Genomic DNA, 16,218 nt, shown 5'->3' with positions numbered 1-16,218 from the left:
TTATGAAGACATTTTCCTTTAATTTATCCAAACATTTCATGTTCATGAAGTCATTTATTTAAGCAAATTTAAGCCTATAATATTAAATTTAAAAATATTACAATATTTACAAGACAGCTGGCAGAGAAAACTTACTGGTATAAACACAAATATTGTACTGTTTTCTTTTGAATATCTGCCAGTAAAAATTGCAGAGCGAACAGTTTTATCTCTTTGAAGATCCTCGTTCATTACTGTACATAACAAAGAGCCCGTAATGGGGAATGCACCTTATCTGAAATGTTCCACTGTCATAGTTTTAGACCCTCAACATTCTTCTTCAAGTTCAGCAGCTCTCTTTCCTGCCTTCTTTTCTCCAGTGTGAAGGCTAATTTGTTAGCTTTCTTCTCCACTCTCCGTTCCTGTGCAAGAATATGCTGTTATTCAGATCTTCACACTGATGCAGACTGACTTTACAGAAGAAAATTCCCGTGACCACCCCCACCCCAGCTCTTTCTAAATCTCACATATGAAAAAATTACTTTACCTTGCGCTCTTCTTTTATAGCTTGCTTTCTTGCTCTTTTATCTTCTTTGCTTTCATTTTTAGAACGTGGTTGGGTTGATACCTTAGGCAGATCACTGCCATTAATCATCTGCATTCGTTCAACTTGCTTTGCTGTGAGTCCTTTCTTAGGTAAGACATTGAGAGGTATTCCTGTTTTAGAAGATAGTCGGATTTGTTTGGGCTGAAAGAAAGATCAAATGGCACTGTGTTTTTTTCTACTCCTATTAAAAAACAGCTCACTAATGGCACATTTTTGTTGCTTTTTATAATGGTGTTGCAAGCCACAAAGGGGCTACTGTGAGAAAATGATTTTGTACATTCCATTTCCTGCACTGCATATTTCGAATAGCTCAGGACACTAGGACTTACTTACCTTTGGTTGATACTTGATAAGTTGTGGATGGTTATATAAATTTGAGTATGTACCTTAAAAAAACACACACACACACAAAAATCATGTATCAATAAGTATACTTTCAGTTCAGCCAAACATTACTGAGTTCCTCCTATACTCCTGACTTTAGTGTTTTCATAGTTCAAAATAATGGAGTCTCTCTTATGTTTTTAAATGTTTCAATTACAACTCAATAATTGAAATATTATTTTTCAAAATCATTTTCACAAATATGTACTTTTCCAAAAAAGTTGATGTACCCAATACTTTAAAATTACTATTATACTTTTAGCAGTAAAATGGACACTAAGATACTTACTACAAATAGATTCACAATCCCACTTCTCCTTGGCTTCTTCAAGAACTACAGTAACAATCTCTTCCTCCTCAGACCCACTGAGCTCATTCACTGGCAGGTCCTGATCCTCGAAGGGTTCAAGAGTATTCAGTTTTACACAACTTTTGGTTGAGTTTTCAAAAATGAAGATAGAGGAGGGGAAAAAAATACCACCCATTATTACACTGTTACGTTACTGAAACTGCACTTAAAGAGCTCAGGGACCTACAACATTTTTTAAAATCCACCAACTCATTTGCCCCATCTGTCACTTCCTGTCAAAATCAGCTCTACTCAGGCTTGCCTCTCCTCTACAGCAGGTTCTGGACATACATTCTGCTGATAGGAAGGAAAATTCTCTCTGTGTCTTTGCAAGGTTTTAACACATTAAACAAGACGGCATCTTTCCTATATAACATGATCTTGTTTAAAGCCTTGAAAAGCATCAGCCCATCTGCCTCTTCAAAGTATTCAAACAACTCACTCAAAGAATATAGCCCTTGTCCTGCTCTGGGATCTACATATGATAGTGATCAGGGAACATCAGACCTTTCTAGCAGATGTAAACACTTCATTAGTTTCTCTCAGAGAAATCACCTTGATGTGGATGATGATTTACCAAATATTTGGATAGAAAGTTATGCTAATCAGGCTGCAGAGACAAACTCTGATCTACTTCTCAGAACACCTTTTTCGGGAAGATGAAGAGTGTATATACTTAGAAGTCAGAATAATTCTTCAGCCAAAGAGGCTAGAAGCACCATCTCCTTCTCCAAGTGGAACATGACCTTGTATCCTAATCCTCAGTTATTCCATCATGACTCTCAGGTCAAAGCTACAGAGAAAGTGGTTCTCAGTATGTTTCCACCCACTGTTATATTCAGCTTCAGAACTCTTAATAGCAAAACGTGAGCCAAAGGTTAAGGAAAACATACATTTTCTAAACATGGATCTTGACTGGGTGATTTTCTAGATTCAGCTGTGCGATTACAGACTTTATTTGAAACGAAAAAAAGGAAGTAATCAAGGAAAAGTCACCATACTTCTCTGCCTTCTCTTTATAGTAGTCATTCAAAACTTCCTCTAAGCGATTGCTGTCTACTTGAATGGAACCTTCCAATTCAGCATTATCCAGAGCTCCAATTTCATCATCATCATACTGCTCATAAAACTTGAATATAAAGAAAAAAGATAAGATGAAAAATGAATGTATTCTTTAAGACTATAGCATTTAAATGTTATTTTTACATTACTTTTACTCCTGTACAATATTTAAGCCCTAGGAGGATCACAACTACCATTTAAGTGTTAGCAGGGATTTAGCACCATAACAGTACAGTGTGGAAGACATTCTACTCAGCACTCTAAGACTGACATCTAGTCTGAATATAGGCTGCCATTTAATATGAAAATGACCACTGACAAAACACAAAGACAACTTACAGAATGGGAGAAAACTTTTGCAAGTGATGTGACCAGTAAGGAATTAATATCCAACATATATAAACAGCTCATGTAACTCAACATCAGAAACACAAAAACCAAACAACCTGATTAAAAAATGGGCAAAAAACCTGAAGAGACATTTTTCCAAAGTGGAAAAGCAGATGGCCAACAGGCACATAAAAAGATGTTCAACATCGCTAATCATCAGGGTAACCCAAACCAACACAACAGTGAGATATCACCTCACACCTGACAGAATGGCTATCACCAAAAAGAATTCAAATAACAAATGTTGGTGAGGATGTGGAGAAAAAGGAACCTTGTACATTGTTGGTGGGAATGTAAATTGGTGCAGGCACTGTGGAAGACAGTATGGAAGCTTCTCCAAAAACTAAAAATAGAACTACCATATGACCCAGCAATTCTACACCAGAGTATATATCTGAAACAACAACACTAACTTGAAAAGATATGTGCACCCCAGTGTTCATAGAAGCATTATTTATGATTGCCAAGATATGAAGTACCCATCAACAGATGAATGGATAAAGAAGATGTGGTGTGTGTGTGTGCGTGTGTATACACACACACACACACACACACACACACACACACACACACACACACACAAATGGAATACTACTCAGCCATGAAAAAGAATGGAATTTTGCCATTTGCAAAAACATGGATGGACTTGGAGGGTATTATGCTAAGTGAAATAAGTCAGACACGGAAAGATAGATACAGTATGATATCACTTATAGGTGGAATCTAAAAAGTATAACTAGTGCACATAAATAAAAAGAAACAGACTCACAGATATAGAGAACAAACTAGTGGCTACCAGTGGAGAGGGAAGGGAGGAGGGGCAATATAGGGGCAGGGGATTAAGAGGTACAAACTATTAGGTATAAAATAAGGATATATTGTGCAAGCACAGGGAATATAGCCAATAGTTTATAATAACTATAAATGGAATATAACCTTTAAAAATTGTGAATCACTATATTGTACACCTCTAACTTACATAATATTGTACATCAACTATACTTCAATTTTAAAAATGAAAGTGAAAGGCAGTTATTCTGTTCAGCTTGGTGAACAAAATGCTAGGCAGAAATCTTTACCTCATAATATTTCACAGACATTTTCAAATTCATTGATTATGCAAGCTAGAAGACCATGTAACTAAAGAGCCTCCTGTTTATGTACAAATTTCATTCTGGTTTAGATGATGCTGACTGTATTATTCCAATGCTGTTAACTCTGCTGGGCTTTGTAAGAGAATAAGCAGGGGGTGATACAGCTCCTGAAGAGTGAGCTTATTACTAATAGTTTTCCTATTGCTTGGAGAGAAGAGGGAAATGAGCACTTAGTGAAAAGGCAGCAAAGTCAGAACCTTTATCTTAGATTCATCTTGAGAGAATTTACTCATCATTTACTTAACAGTCTGAATCCCTGCCATATGCCAGATACCACTTTAGGCCCTGGGATATAACAGTAAGAAAATCACTCAAAAAAAAAAAAAAAAAAAAAAGGAAAGAAATGGAATTTTGTTTATGCTCAGGCCAATGCTTGAGGAAGATAGCATAATCTTAGGGACTGGGATCAGAGAGGTTCAGAATCAAAATATCAGATTCTAAGAGGAAGTCTGGAGGTTTCCTCAGTCACCTTTTGACTTATACACATTCTTTCCAGAATTAAAACTGGGGTGGTTTTATGCTCTGTTTTAATAAAAGACATAGTCTGTTTCTAATGCTGAAAGTTCTAGCTTTGGGTTCCAATGTCATAAATCATACTAGGAACTAGTATTAAAAGGCCCCTTATTTGGAGAGTTTACCTTCTCAAATCTCTCATCATGTAGGGTCAGCTGTTCATTTCTCCTCATGACTGAGGACGTCAAAGAATACTCAGTAAAGCGACTTTTCGTTTCTTCTTCCCAGAACAAGTGATTTTCTACAGCCCCAAGAGGTTTTCTAGGGGAAGACATATCCTCATCTGATGAGCCTGCAGGGTCATATTTATCATCATCACTACCTCGTTCCTTCTCATCATCCACATCTTCCCACTCACTGTCATCTTCAGCCTCAGATTTCCTAAAGTCAGAGCCATAAATTAAATGTCAAAACAACTTGAAAAACAACAGAACCAAATGACTTTGCACAAGTAAAATTTGAGGGTATTTCAGAGGCAGGATTCTTGTTTAGGCAGGAGCAGCTGTGCTGCTTGACCCATCTGGTTTGGCTGGAAAAGTAATGAACTAGCAATCAAGCAACTTGGACTTTAGCCCCATCTATCGATGGTTTGTAAAGACCTCAAGTCTCACATTTTCTGTTCTAAAATCAGAAGTCTCAGATTAAACGCTCTTGAAGGCCTCTTCCAGCCATAACATCTAATGGTTACTATCCTATAGAAGAAGCAACAGTCAGGTCATTCCCGCTTCAAAACCAACCACACATACTGTATCTCCATTCCCTCTTCCTCTTCTGTTGGCTTATTGGCCTGAAGAATAAAATCATCTTCAAGTAGATTATCCGGATTATCAAAATCAAAATCATCATCAAGAGCCGCGACAATGTCAGGATCAAAATCCAGCCGAGGTCCTAGAAGGAAAACAAAAATTGAGCAATAATTTCCAAGAAAGCATGATTCCTTCACTTAACATAATCTGAGTAGCTATTATATGCCACACTCTGCCTATGTATTGAGGATAAAACAATGATTAAAAACTTTAAAAAGTTCAGTTCAGGAATAGACATAGAGATAGAGAACTCCAAGAAAATTTAAAAAAGAAAAAAATCCCTCTGGTTTCAATACTCACTAGTAAAAACTTTCATTATAGATCTACAACATTAAGCTGTGTCTATTTAGCAAAATCCAAAGCTTTTACCCACAGAAAAACTGGGCTTTAAATTCATCTGTTAGAAGTAACTCTCACCTGCTAGAAGAAATAAATTTAGTATTTGTAGCCTGTGAAACTCTGTCTTTTCAGACCATGAGATTTTTAAAAATCTCAACCTGTTTCTTCAGCTGTTTTCTTCTATATGTATCAATAAAAATACTACAGAGTCCTAGAAAAACTTTCAAGTTCAAACCTGTAAACTGACATGGCTTCCATCACCCTTCCCAAAATGGCCACTGTCTGACTCTACTGCCTCATTTCATATTAATCTTTACCCTTCATTCCAGGCATGCTAAAAGGTGTGCAGGTTCCTGTATCTGTGTTCTCTTGCTTTTGCACATAGTTTCCTGTGTCTGGAATATCCTCTCCTCCCCACCCCACTCTCCTACATTTACCTGCCTAAGTTCTACCTAAGAAATCAACCTTGCCTCATGTCCTCTGGGACACCTTGCCCAACTCCCCCAGGCTGGGTTTGGTGCCTCACCACTATTTATTCATTTGCACTATAATTGTAATTTCCCATTTATTGTCTATCTTTCCCAACTGATGGTAAATTCCTTGAGGTCAGGGATTATGCTTTTATTCTGGTGGCAATTCATAAATCTGTAGAATGAATTAATGAATGAATGCCACATGGCAAATGTTAGTCAATAACTAAGGTAATTTAGCAGGAAATATCAAACGCCACTTCTGTGGACTTCTGTGTTTGTTCTAAAATACAGTATTGGTACTGCAAAAAAACAAACATTATAATTTTTGGTGTATCTGGAACAGACGGTAAAATGGACTTCTATAAAATACTTCTACACTCTTGGGAGAAACTCTGAAAGCTAACAGATTAAGTATTTTTAAGATCGCACCATATGAATGTAAGGCTTCTTGAATATCACTGTTTCCTTTGTAAGAGGTTAGGCTAGGCTAAAATTCCCCTACTAGATCACTGCAAATAATTTTCCCACTTTCCTCTCCAAATAGGAACTTTAGAGACTACGAATTTGATGGCAATAAAAGAAAAGGACAAAGATCACAGTCATACCTTCCTAATTTAATGATCTCTCATCTGAATTCAAACACATCTCAATTCTTTAAGCTCTTTACCGGGGACAGAAAAACTCTATATTGTTACTATATGTTTCTTTTTGTAAAACACAGCTCTATCCACTTGAAACGTTAAAGAAATTATACACACCTGAAACAGGAGCTGCTTTATTTAACAATCCAACATCTTCTTCAAACTCTGATGCAAACACTGAGGAAGGCAATTTAATTCCAGTGGTCTTGAAAACGAAGTTACACAATGGTTAGGTTTATTTAGAAATACTTTTGAACTATGAAGAGTTGAAATGCCCCCCCGAAATTCATGTCCACCCAGGAGTTCAGAACGTGACGTTATTTGGAAACAGATTCCTTGCAGATGTAAGCAGTTAAGATGCGGCACACTGAACGACGGGGGGGGCCTAACCCACTGACCGTTGTGTCCTTGTAAGGAAGCCATGCGGAGACAAGACCCACGGGGAGAAGGCATGGAGGCAGACCAGAGCACTGCACCCACAAGCCACGGAAAACTGAGGACTGCTGGTAACCACCAGAAGCTAGGAGACAGGCATGAAGAGATTCTGCCTGTGAGGCCCCGAGAAGGAATAACCCTGTCGAAAGCTTACTTTCAGACTTCTGGCCTCCAGAACTGTGACAGAATAAATTTCTGTTGTTTCAAGCCACCCAGTGGTAATTTGTGGTAATTTGTGACAGCAATCCTACTAATACAACTACATTCTGCATTGTCTCTCACTTGTGCTCCAGTTACATATTTTAAACATGTATATTCCATCATTATCTCAAAAGCAGCCTCCCTGACATACTTCACAAAGCTTTCTCCAGTATTTTATCCCACTTAATCCTTACAACCCCGTGAATTATCAGCATGTTTCAGTGAAACACAAGCTAAGAAAGGTTAAGTGGCATGCCTGCCTGAGACTAGTTAAGTGGGGTTTTGAGATTCAATTCCAGGTCTCATAACTCCACTCTCCTCAAATTTCAAAACAAAATTAATCTTTTCCTATTTAAACCAGAGATAACGTCCTAATCTCTAGTACTGGCACAGCTTTTCTCCAAATTGGCTGCTTAAATCCTAGGGTGGTCGTAAATCATTTCTAACCACCCATCCCTTTGAACTCTCTTGTATACAGTTACCTCACACCTGTCTTCTGGGCACCATCTTACTCATGGTTAACCAGGACACAGATGACCACAGCTGCTGCTTAGTCTACATCTAGTCCAATCTTCATATTACTGCCAGGTTAAAACTCCTTAAAATTTTATAATATGACCTTCCCGAACTTTTAACAGGTTTTTTCACTCCTGATATTCAAGGCACTATAAACTCAAGGTCTACTCTATGTACCCTGTTACTCTATAATGCAACCTTCATGTAAATCAAGTCCAGTTCCTCACATCATGGAATATTTCAAAGTAACTTATGGAGCACACATGTGCTGGACATGATGACCCACACTACCTCATGTCCCTTCTTTCTGACTGGAACGGTCCTTCTTCTCTCTTTAATAGAACCTACCCATTTTTTTTCTTTTTTTTTTGGCTGCACCGAACAGCTTGTGGGATCTTAGTTCCCCCACCAGGGATCAAACTTGGGTCCAAGGCAGTGAAAGCCCTAGTCTTAACCACTGGACCGCCAGGGAATTCCCAAAGCCACCCTTTTAGGGACCAGCTCAGTTCCCTCCTTCACCATGAAGCCCTTCTTGATTACTGTTCTGGAACTTTCCTTCATGTGAACTCCCCTCATTCTGCAAACCATCCAATCTACTTCAACATGTGCTGGCACGTACTTTCTGACCGGTCCTTATGCTTTCGTTTCATCCCTACAACCACTTAGTTAATAATGTGAGCGTCAGCACTAGGTGTTCTGTCTATGGACCTGCCCACCATCCCGTCCTCAGTCTAGCAGCAGGCAGGAAGCTGAGGCACTCATTCTCACTGGCTCACAGACAGAGCCTGCTGAAATGGAAGCCTCTGAGGAGCATGAGTGCATACCTAGTAAGCTGTTATGGCTTCCAGAGTTTTTCGGTGGCGTAAACATGGACAAAGATCTGGCTTTCTGCTGTAGAATCCTATTTTAAAAAAGCTTTACTGAGATATAGTTCACATACTACACAATCCAGCCACTTTAAGTGCACAATTTAATCATTTTTGGTGCATATTACATTAATTTAAAAAAAAATTGTGGTAGAATATATTTAAGATGCTCTTTTTGATTATCTATCCTTGGAAACTGGGGTTGAAAAAAAGGGAGGATGAGCTTGTGCTTAATGAATTACCTTTGGAGGTATTTTTCAAATCGTGAAAAACAGTCAAAGAATCATATACATAATTAAAGTGTAGATAGTGATTACATTTTTTAAAAAAGGGAACTGTAATTTTTTTGTGATTTCAGTGGTTCTGAACTACATGAGGTTTGCCCAACTGCTTTCCACTGTGGCAGCACCTGCTTTCCTTCAAGTGAAAATCAGGGGCTAATCAAGCACTACTAATTCTCCACTATCTTTCTGCACTGCTTTTGTTTTTAGGGCATATTCAATATTGCTGGTTTACTCAATTTTGGTGGTTTGTTACAAATTAAAGTTGAAGAAACACATGGGACTTAACCATATTTTTGCCTCACGCTACAGAAAACCAATGGCACTTGTTTTCAAACATAATTCACTCGTCCTTATAAACATCACTGAAGTGTCCAGTAAAGAGTCTTATTCTGGGGAATTCCCTGGTGATCCAGTGGTTAGGACTCTGCACTTCCAATGCAGGGGGCATGGGTTCGATCCCTGGTCGGGGAACTAAGATCCCATATGCCATGCCGCACGCGGCATAGCAAAAAGAAAAAGAAAGAGTCTTACTCTGTTAGAAAAGCCAATTCGATAGTGGTTACTTTTACCCAAAATGAATTAAGAATTAAAAACTAATCTTTTACTGGCCAACACAATTCAGCCAGAAGAATGTTAGGATTTTATTAAAACTTTTCTTACTACATAAGATAAAGACGTTAAGTCACTACTGGACCACCTCCCCTCCCTCAGTGGGTCGTACAAGGAAATGAGTCAATAAGATACATATCCTATGACTGATACAATAGCCTTGGGGAAGAAGGTGCAGAGAAGTAGCTTCTGTTAAAGATGTGGCAGTGGGGTGTGAGGCCTCACGAGAGCTATGACCTAGTGAGTGAATGAACAGGTGCAGTTATTACCTCTTTTTTGGTATGATACCCTGAAACCTAACCCTTCTCACTTTCCTTAAGCAACAAGTATGGACTGGAGGGGTTATGATCACATCTTCCCCAAGGAAAAGAATGTCTAGACCACGATAGGACTGGAGAATGAGAAGCAGGGGAAATTGGTGCCCTTTGTATCTCTTCTTTTTGTCAATAAACACAGTACATTAGTATCTTTTTTTTTTTAAGTGCCAAGTGATACAAAAGTTTCACAGGGAAATTTACTCTATACTAAATTAAAAATGAGATAACAAAGGTATGCAACATGGGCATCCTTAACATAAGCAGGGAGAAGAAAACAGAACTTAAATTAGGAGCACTAATTTCATATAAACATGTGCTCTCATACGTACTTAAAAGATAAAGTATTAAAGTGGACTGCATTTTTGTTAAGAGCAACAGAAACTTCATTACAATCTATTGCCTCCATTCTCTCTTACGGTTAGCCTGCAGCTTCTACAAGCATTAAAGATCTGAACATTCTATGAAAGTTCCACAAAAGTTAAGTCTATCTTAGAGCAGTTTAAGATGCTGAAACAGTTAAGCTGCTAACATACAGAACATCAGCAGCTTTTCTTCTACTGAAAAGTGCTACCTAGCATGACCATAACTACTAATCAAAAGTTCCAACCTTGTCAAAAACGGTTACTTTCAACAACCCAAGAACAGGAGACCTGCTCCCTCCTGACGGTACGTATGTGCATACACATATACAATTTTAAGCGAAGGCACGGCTTATCTTTGTGCTCTTCACACTGACACCATTTCTTGCCCCAAACAGTTATCTTGATTTAAAAAATGGTGGTTCTTCACTCATGGCTCCTCACACACTCTCTCTCACATTTAAATTGCTAAAAAGCCTTACTGCAGGTGCTAAAGGTTCTCCTTTCTCATCTTCCCCGTAAGGTACACCAAAGGTATTTGTGGGAATGAGCTCTGAGGGCCCAGACGGTTCCTTCAGGTGCTGCAGGTAGTCATAATCATCATCAAAGAACACTCCATACTTCCTCTGTTCTGCTCGTCTTTCTTCATCTTTTATCTAGGATAATAAACAAAATGGAATAAGTACCTGTTCCAAGGATAAGGCTCAGGAACCTTCCAATGAGCACAGCTTTCAGAACAGGGGACAAATGGCCCATGAACATTTTGGCTGATAGGAATGAGACAAAGAATTCTTGACCAACTCGGGAAACACAAAATGCCACATAAAATTAAAATGGAATAAAAAAAATTCCTCCTTCCACTAGACGTTTCTGGGCAACAATTTAAGCCAAGAAACACACACACACACACACACACACACACACACTTTGTTTTATCATGTATGTGGAGGATTAGAAGACTGGGGGCACTGAAAGGTAAGTACAATTTCTTGTATTTATATGCAAAGAAACTTCTCAATGCACAATACCCACGGGCTTTACTAAAAAGCTACATATGCCAGTGTTCCCCTACACTTCCTTTCACATTACCCACACTTAACAAGTATACTCTGACTGATAATTACCAAATCAACCTCTTAAAGGCTCCCTGGTATTTTCTAAAGCTAATTCATGAGTTTTATATTTCATGAGATGACCAAGAGGCAAAATGCAGTCTGTGGTTACGAAACGCCAAGATCTTATGGAAAGCAGAGACTAAGCATACGATTGTGCCCTAAATAACACCATGCAGCCTTGTTGCTGATGGTTTAGTAAATATTTTCCACTACTCTACAAGACGGCTCATTTAAACATCTCCAATAAAGATAAATTATCCATCAAAATAAATATGCACAATGTAAAAATGAACATATTGGGCTTCCCTGGTGGCGCAGTGGTTGGGAATCTGCCTGCCAATGCAGGGGACACGGGTTCGAGCCCTGGTCCAGGAAGATCCCACATGCTGCGGCGCAACTAAGCCCGTGTGCCACAACTACTGAGGCCCGTGTGCCACAACTACTGAGGCCCGCGTGCCTAGAGCCCGTGCTCTGCAACAAAAGAGGCCACCACAATGAGAAGCCTATGCGCTCCAACGAGGAGTAGCCCCCGCTGGCCGCAACTAGAGAAAGCCCACGCGCAGCAATGAAGACCCAACGTAGCCAAAAAAAAAAAAAAAAAAAAAAAAATGTATTTACTGAAAATTAAGTCACAGATTTTGTTTTCCAGAAGATCACAGTTATCTGAAAATAGCAGTTGGCTAACATAATTTATTAAAAATTATCAACAGTCTACCTACAAACTTATTAGCTATAGAACAGGACCCACTTTCTGTGTAGGCAACAGAACCCTCTGGGGTGCAGTCTCATCTGCTGCTAAAGGATCTCGTTGGCTCCGGTGGACCAGGTGAAAAGACACAGCTTTCTTCTTCTCTATAAAGGGCTTTTTCTTCCTGTGAGGCTTCAAAGAAACAGAATCAGAATAATAAAATAAATCAGAACAACAACACCGAAACAGTGAATAATATCATAGTCCACATAGGCATCTTCAATAAGTTATGTTATGATCAACAGATTTTTAAAACCTGCACTTCCAGGGCAAGAAACATCAACTATGTTCAATACAATGTATACTACCTTCCTTCAACAGACGTTTGTTGGCACCTACTCTGTGCCAGACCTTGTTGTAGGCACTGGAATAGGTAAGCAATAGGTAAGTCAAAGTTCCTGTTCTTCGCAAGCAAATCATCAAGAACATGATTTCAGGTAAAGACAATAAAAACAAAACACAGCGATGTGCAAATAACTCAAGAATTACTTTAGAATGAGTGCTCAGAGAAGGTCCCTGACAGTCTGAACCAGAATGACAGGAGCCTGCCACAGGAAAATCTGAGGAAGACAGTTCCCGTACCAACTATTAAACAAAACCATGACACAACAGCTGAAGTTTAATAAGACTCATCATCCTTCTGAGTTTTTATTTCACTACACAACCTTAATTTTCTGAACTGAGAAAGCATCATTCCAGTTGAGTAAGCCGCCTTGCTTCGGGCCCAAACTTAGACCCTCCTTTTCCCCAGAGCAAATAGATGGGGCAGACACCTGCCATTCCAATGGCTGGAGAGACTAGCAACTCCCTCTCTGCTCGACCCCATGAAGCACTGGGTGGCGCGTTTGTTTGCCATATCACAGGTTTTTAGGCCTCTCGGGACGGGGGGGTGGTAAAGGGTAGGCCATTCTCTTCTGTCTACTCCCCAAGAACGCTTGGCCGCGGGAGACCCACTCTAAACTGCAAACCATGCCCGGGGTGGTGAGGATAACCCAAACCGGGGCACCGGTCCACAAGCCGCCTGTCTTCACCTTCAGACCAGCCCTCCCAGTTCCAGGCCGCAGTAGCCACTGGCGCCTGAGGAACCCGGTCTCTGCCAAACCAGAGCGCCCGAGAAAGCGAGGCTTACTCACCATGCTTGCAGCCGCGCGGCGCTCACCCCAAAGAGGGGCGACGGCTCTCTCCTAGTCGGACGGAAGGTGACACGGTACCTCCCGGACGCCACTGAGGACCAGCTCGCAGACGCGTCTTTACGCCGCTCCACACGTGCTGCCCCGGGAACCGGCCGGGAAGTCACGCAGCAAGCCGTGAAAACGGACCAATCGCCGAAAGGCTGAAGGGTCACGACCGGAAGTTACGCAAAGCTCACGCCGTCTCAAGGATCGCGAGAAGCTATTGGCAGGTGGGGCTGCTCAACCCCGGGGGGGCGGGGCTTTTCTGGCCAAAATTAAATCAGCTGCGGAAGCGAGTTGTGGGCGTCTGTGCTGCGATGAGGCGAGAAACGGGGTCTCGGTGTTTGTGGGCGAACTTGCTTTTATAGCGCCCTCTACCGAGAACAGAAGCCACGAATCTAGCATCCCCATTGACAGTTGTATTCCTTGCCTATTCCCAACCGTAAACAAACAAAAAAAAACCACACAAATAAACTGTGTACATAGAAGGAAGGTGGGCACCCTCCCGGGTCACCGAGGTTTCAGGTTCCCTCTCCTTTGGCCGGGCGCGGAGCTGGTTGCCTTAGCAACGGAGGATCCTAGGGCCTTGCTATTCTAGGCTGCACCAGGCTTAATCAGGTCTTTATTTTCCTTTTAACGAACTGCGTTCAAACATCCAGTTAACAACACCCCCCGCCCCCAGACTCTGTTGACAGTAGAGGCATTTGGACTAATAAAATATATTCAGAATCTCTTTGGTGTTTGCATACCTTATCTTGGAAGGTGGAAACTAATGCTTATTCTTTTTCACGCCATTCCTCAAACGTTTGAAAGTAGTTTAAGCAAATAGGCTATAAGCACACCTGCTTAGGATTTCAGGTAGGTGCTGGCGCGCTCTCATAGCTTTTCCTGGGCAAAAGAGGATAGTAATGCATTCAAAGTTCTATCAGCAGACCTTTCCTCAAATTTCTATTTCCCCTTCCCAATTTCTGGTGTCTTTCCAATGTCTGAGTTATCTTGAATTGTGTATTTATGTCCTACCTATTATTACTATAAAATCTATAGAATATTTATAGTTTTATTACAGTAAAAATTATAGAAACAATTTAGGACCACAGAACTTGTGTTGGGATAATGCTTTGTAACAGGGATAATATTGATACATAACACTCCTATGTGCTACACATTCATTATAATTAAGCTTCATGAGTGCAGGTTTTGTTTTGTTTTGATCTGTTTTATTTACTACTGTATCTATTTTCAGGACCTAGAATAGTGCCTGGCATATATACTCAATAAATATTTGTTTAAATGAAGTAACGTTCTGGCACTTTACCTGAATTATCTCAGGTCTTCCTGACACTAAATCTGAGGCATAAGAAAGGTCAGAATTGGATGGGTTTGCTTGTCTAAAAAAATGCATCATTTTCCATTGAAGCACAAATTTCCCCCTACAATATTGAATGTTAACAGTAGTATGCTAGGTATACTAGCTGAAATTGGTTTCTGGCCTGTTTCACTCTTACTGTGTAACCTGGGACAAGTGAACTTCAGTTTGCTGACCTGAATGTAAAACGGGAATGATAATATTGTTAACACTTACCACATAGTATTGTTGTCGATTTAAATGAGAAACTACACGTGAAATGCCTGGACCTGTGCCTGGCTTGTGATCAGCATTCAATGAAGGTGAGCAATCGTTCTCTTTCCAGCTTAGTGTAGTTACTCACTTAATGTCATTGTTGCCTTAGAATGGCCAGCTCCTGAAACTAGGGCCTTCACCACCTGGGATCTGTCAGCAAACACGTGCTTTGGCCTCACATCACGTTCACATCATGGCTCTCTGTTAGCTTGCATCTTGACCCAACCTGTCAGCTTCCTGGAATCCTAATCCTTTTGATTTCCCTTAATTTCTGGTACCTTTTGGGTCACTTATATTACACACATAGACTCTTTTACTTGCTTCTAGTCCCTAGCAATTTTATGTTCTTTAAAATTCTTTTTAACTGCACATCCTCTTGATATTGCTTGGCTTTCTGCTGCCTCCTGTTCTTAAGAGTCCCAAGTTACATACACTTCATTGGTGAATACACTTTGGAAATATTGATCCCAATTAATTTTCCTTACTGTGCTAATTATAAAATGAATTTTGAGTTTTCTTTGGTATGTTTCGGTTGTGTTCAGAGCACTCAGATGATGTGTAAATGAAATGATTTTACAATCTTGGAGATAGTCAGGTGATGAAATAGTTTATTAAAATTTCATTGTAGTAATCTCTTCATAGTCTTAACTTACATTGTCTATGGGGGTATTTTTATCCTTTTCCACAGATTCTATGTGCTGATGATTCTTAACTTCCTCTCTATAGCCCAGACCTTCTTCCTGACTTTCAGAGTCATATATACAACTGTATGTCTATCCGCATATAGCTGTAGTTGCTAACTTTTCATAATTAGATAAATACCCTAGGGAGGAGAGACCTGGCATTTTCAGTGCTTGTTGACCTAAGGATGTGTTCCTGGATGAACTTTTAACCTTGGCTGGCCCAAGTCAGACAATCTGGAGTAGATTAAAGAATTTGCCCTTAATTGTTCTTGCAGGTATACTCAGCAGTTCAAATTTAAGCTATAAATGATCTTTTCCCACAGTCAGTTGAAGTTTGTTACCTCTTTAGCTCAGTCCCTGATTCCTGAGTCTTCTCCAACCTTTCTTAATCTTAATCTCTTTCTTAATCTTGCTACCACATTATTCTTCCTAAAAGACAACTCTCATATTATTCCTATTCAGAATTTTCCAATGAGTTCCCACTGCCTACTCAATACCTCCCAGGTGCTTTAATGTAGCCCTCGATATCTTCTGTAGTTTCACCATAGACCACAGTTCCACATTACTTTCCTTTTAGTCCTCACTCAAATTGAAT

General features: G+C 39.8%; 1 protein-coding gene across 1 annotated transcript; it reads right to left on the bottom strand.

Annotated features, from left to right (window-relative positions):
• Nucleotides 1-13,406, bottom strand: LTV1 (LTV1 ribosome biogenesis factor). Its single transcript, XM_079716351.1, has 11 exons — nucleotides 13,281-13,406; nucleotides 12,148-12,279; nucleotides 10,767-10,940; nucleotides 6,815-6,902; nucleotides 5,185-5,326; nucleotides 4,564-4,819; nucleotides 2,321-2,448; nucleotides 1,260-1,399; nucleotides 920-972; nucleotides 527-727; nucleotides 1-401 (listed from the first exon to the last, which is right to left on the bottom strand). The coding sequence occupies exons 1-11, from the start codon at nucleotides 13,281-13,283 to the stop codon at nucleotides 291-293; spliced, it is 1,428 nt and encodes a 475-aa protein (XP_079572477.1). The 5' UTR covers nucleotides 13,284-13,406; the 3' UTR covers nucleotides 1-290.
• Nucleotides 13,407-16,218: the final 2,812 nt, after the last annotated feature.

This window comes from Hyperoodon ampullatus, assembly GCF_949752795.1.
Source record: "Hyperoodon ampullatus genome assembly, chromosome: 12".
Lineage (NCBI taxonomy): Eukaryota > Metazoa > Chordata > Mammalia > Artiodactyla > Ziphiidae > Hyperoodon > Hyperoodon ampullatus.
The sequence above is the reverse complement of the archived record's forward strand: the minus strand, read 5'-3'. Positions and strand labels throughout refer to the sequence as shown.

Excerpts from the sequence above, each read along its gene's own strand:
- LTV1 (XM_079716351.1), bottom strand. Across the intron at positions 728-919 it reads TTATCAAGTATCAACCAAAG|CCCAAACAAATCCGACTATC; the intron begins GTAAGTAAGTCC and ends TCTTTCTTTCAG. Across the intron at positions 402-526 it reads CTATAAAAGAAGAGCGCAAG|GAACGGAGAGTGGAGAAGAA; the intron begins GTAAAGTAATTT and ends ATTCTTGCACAG.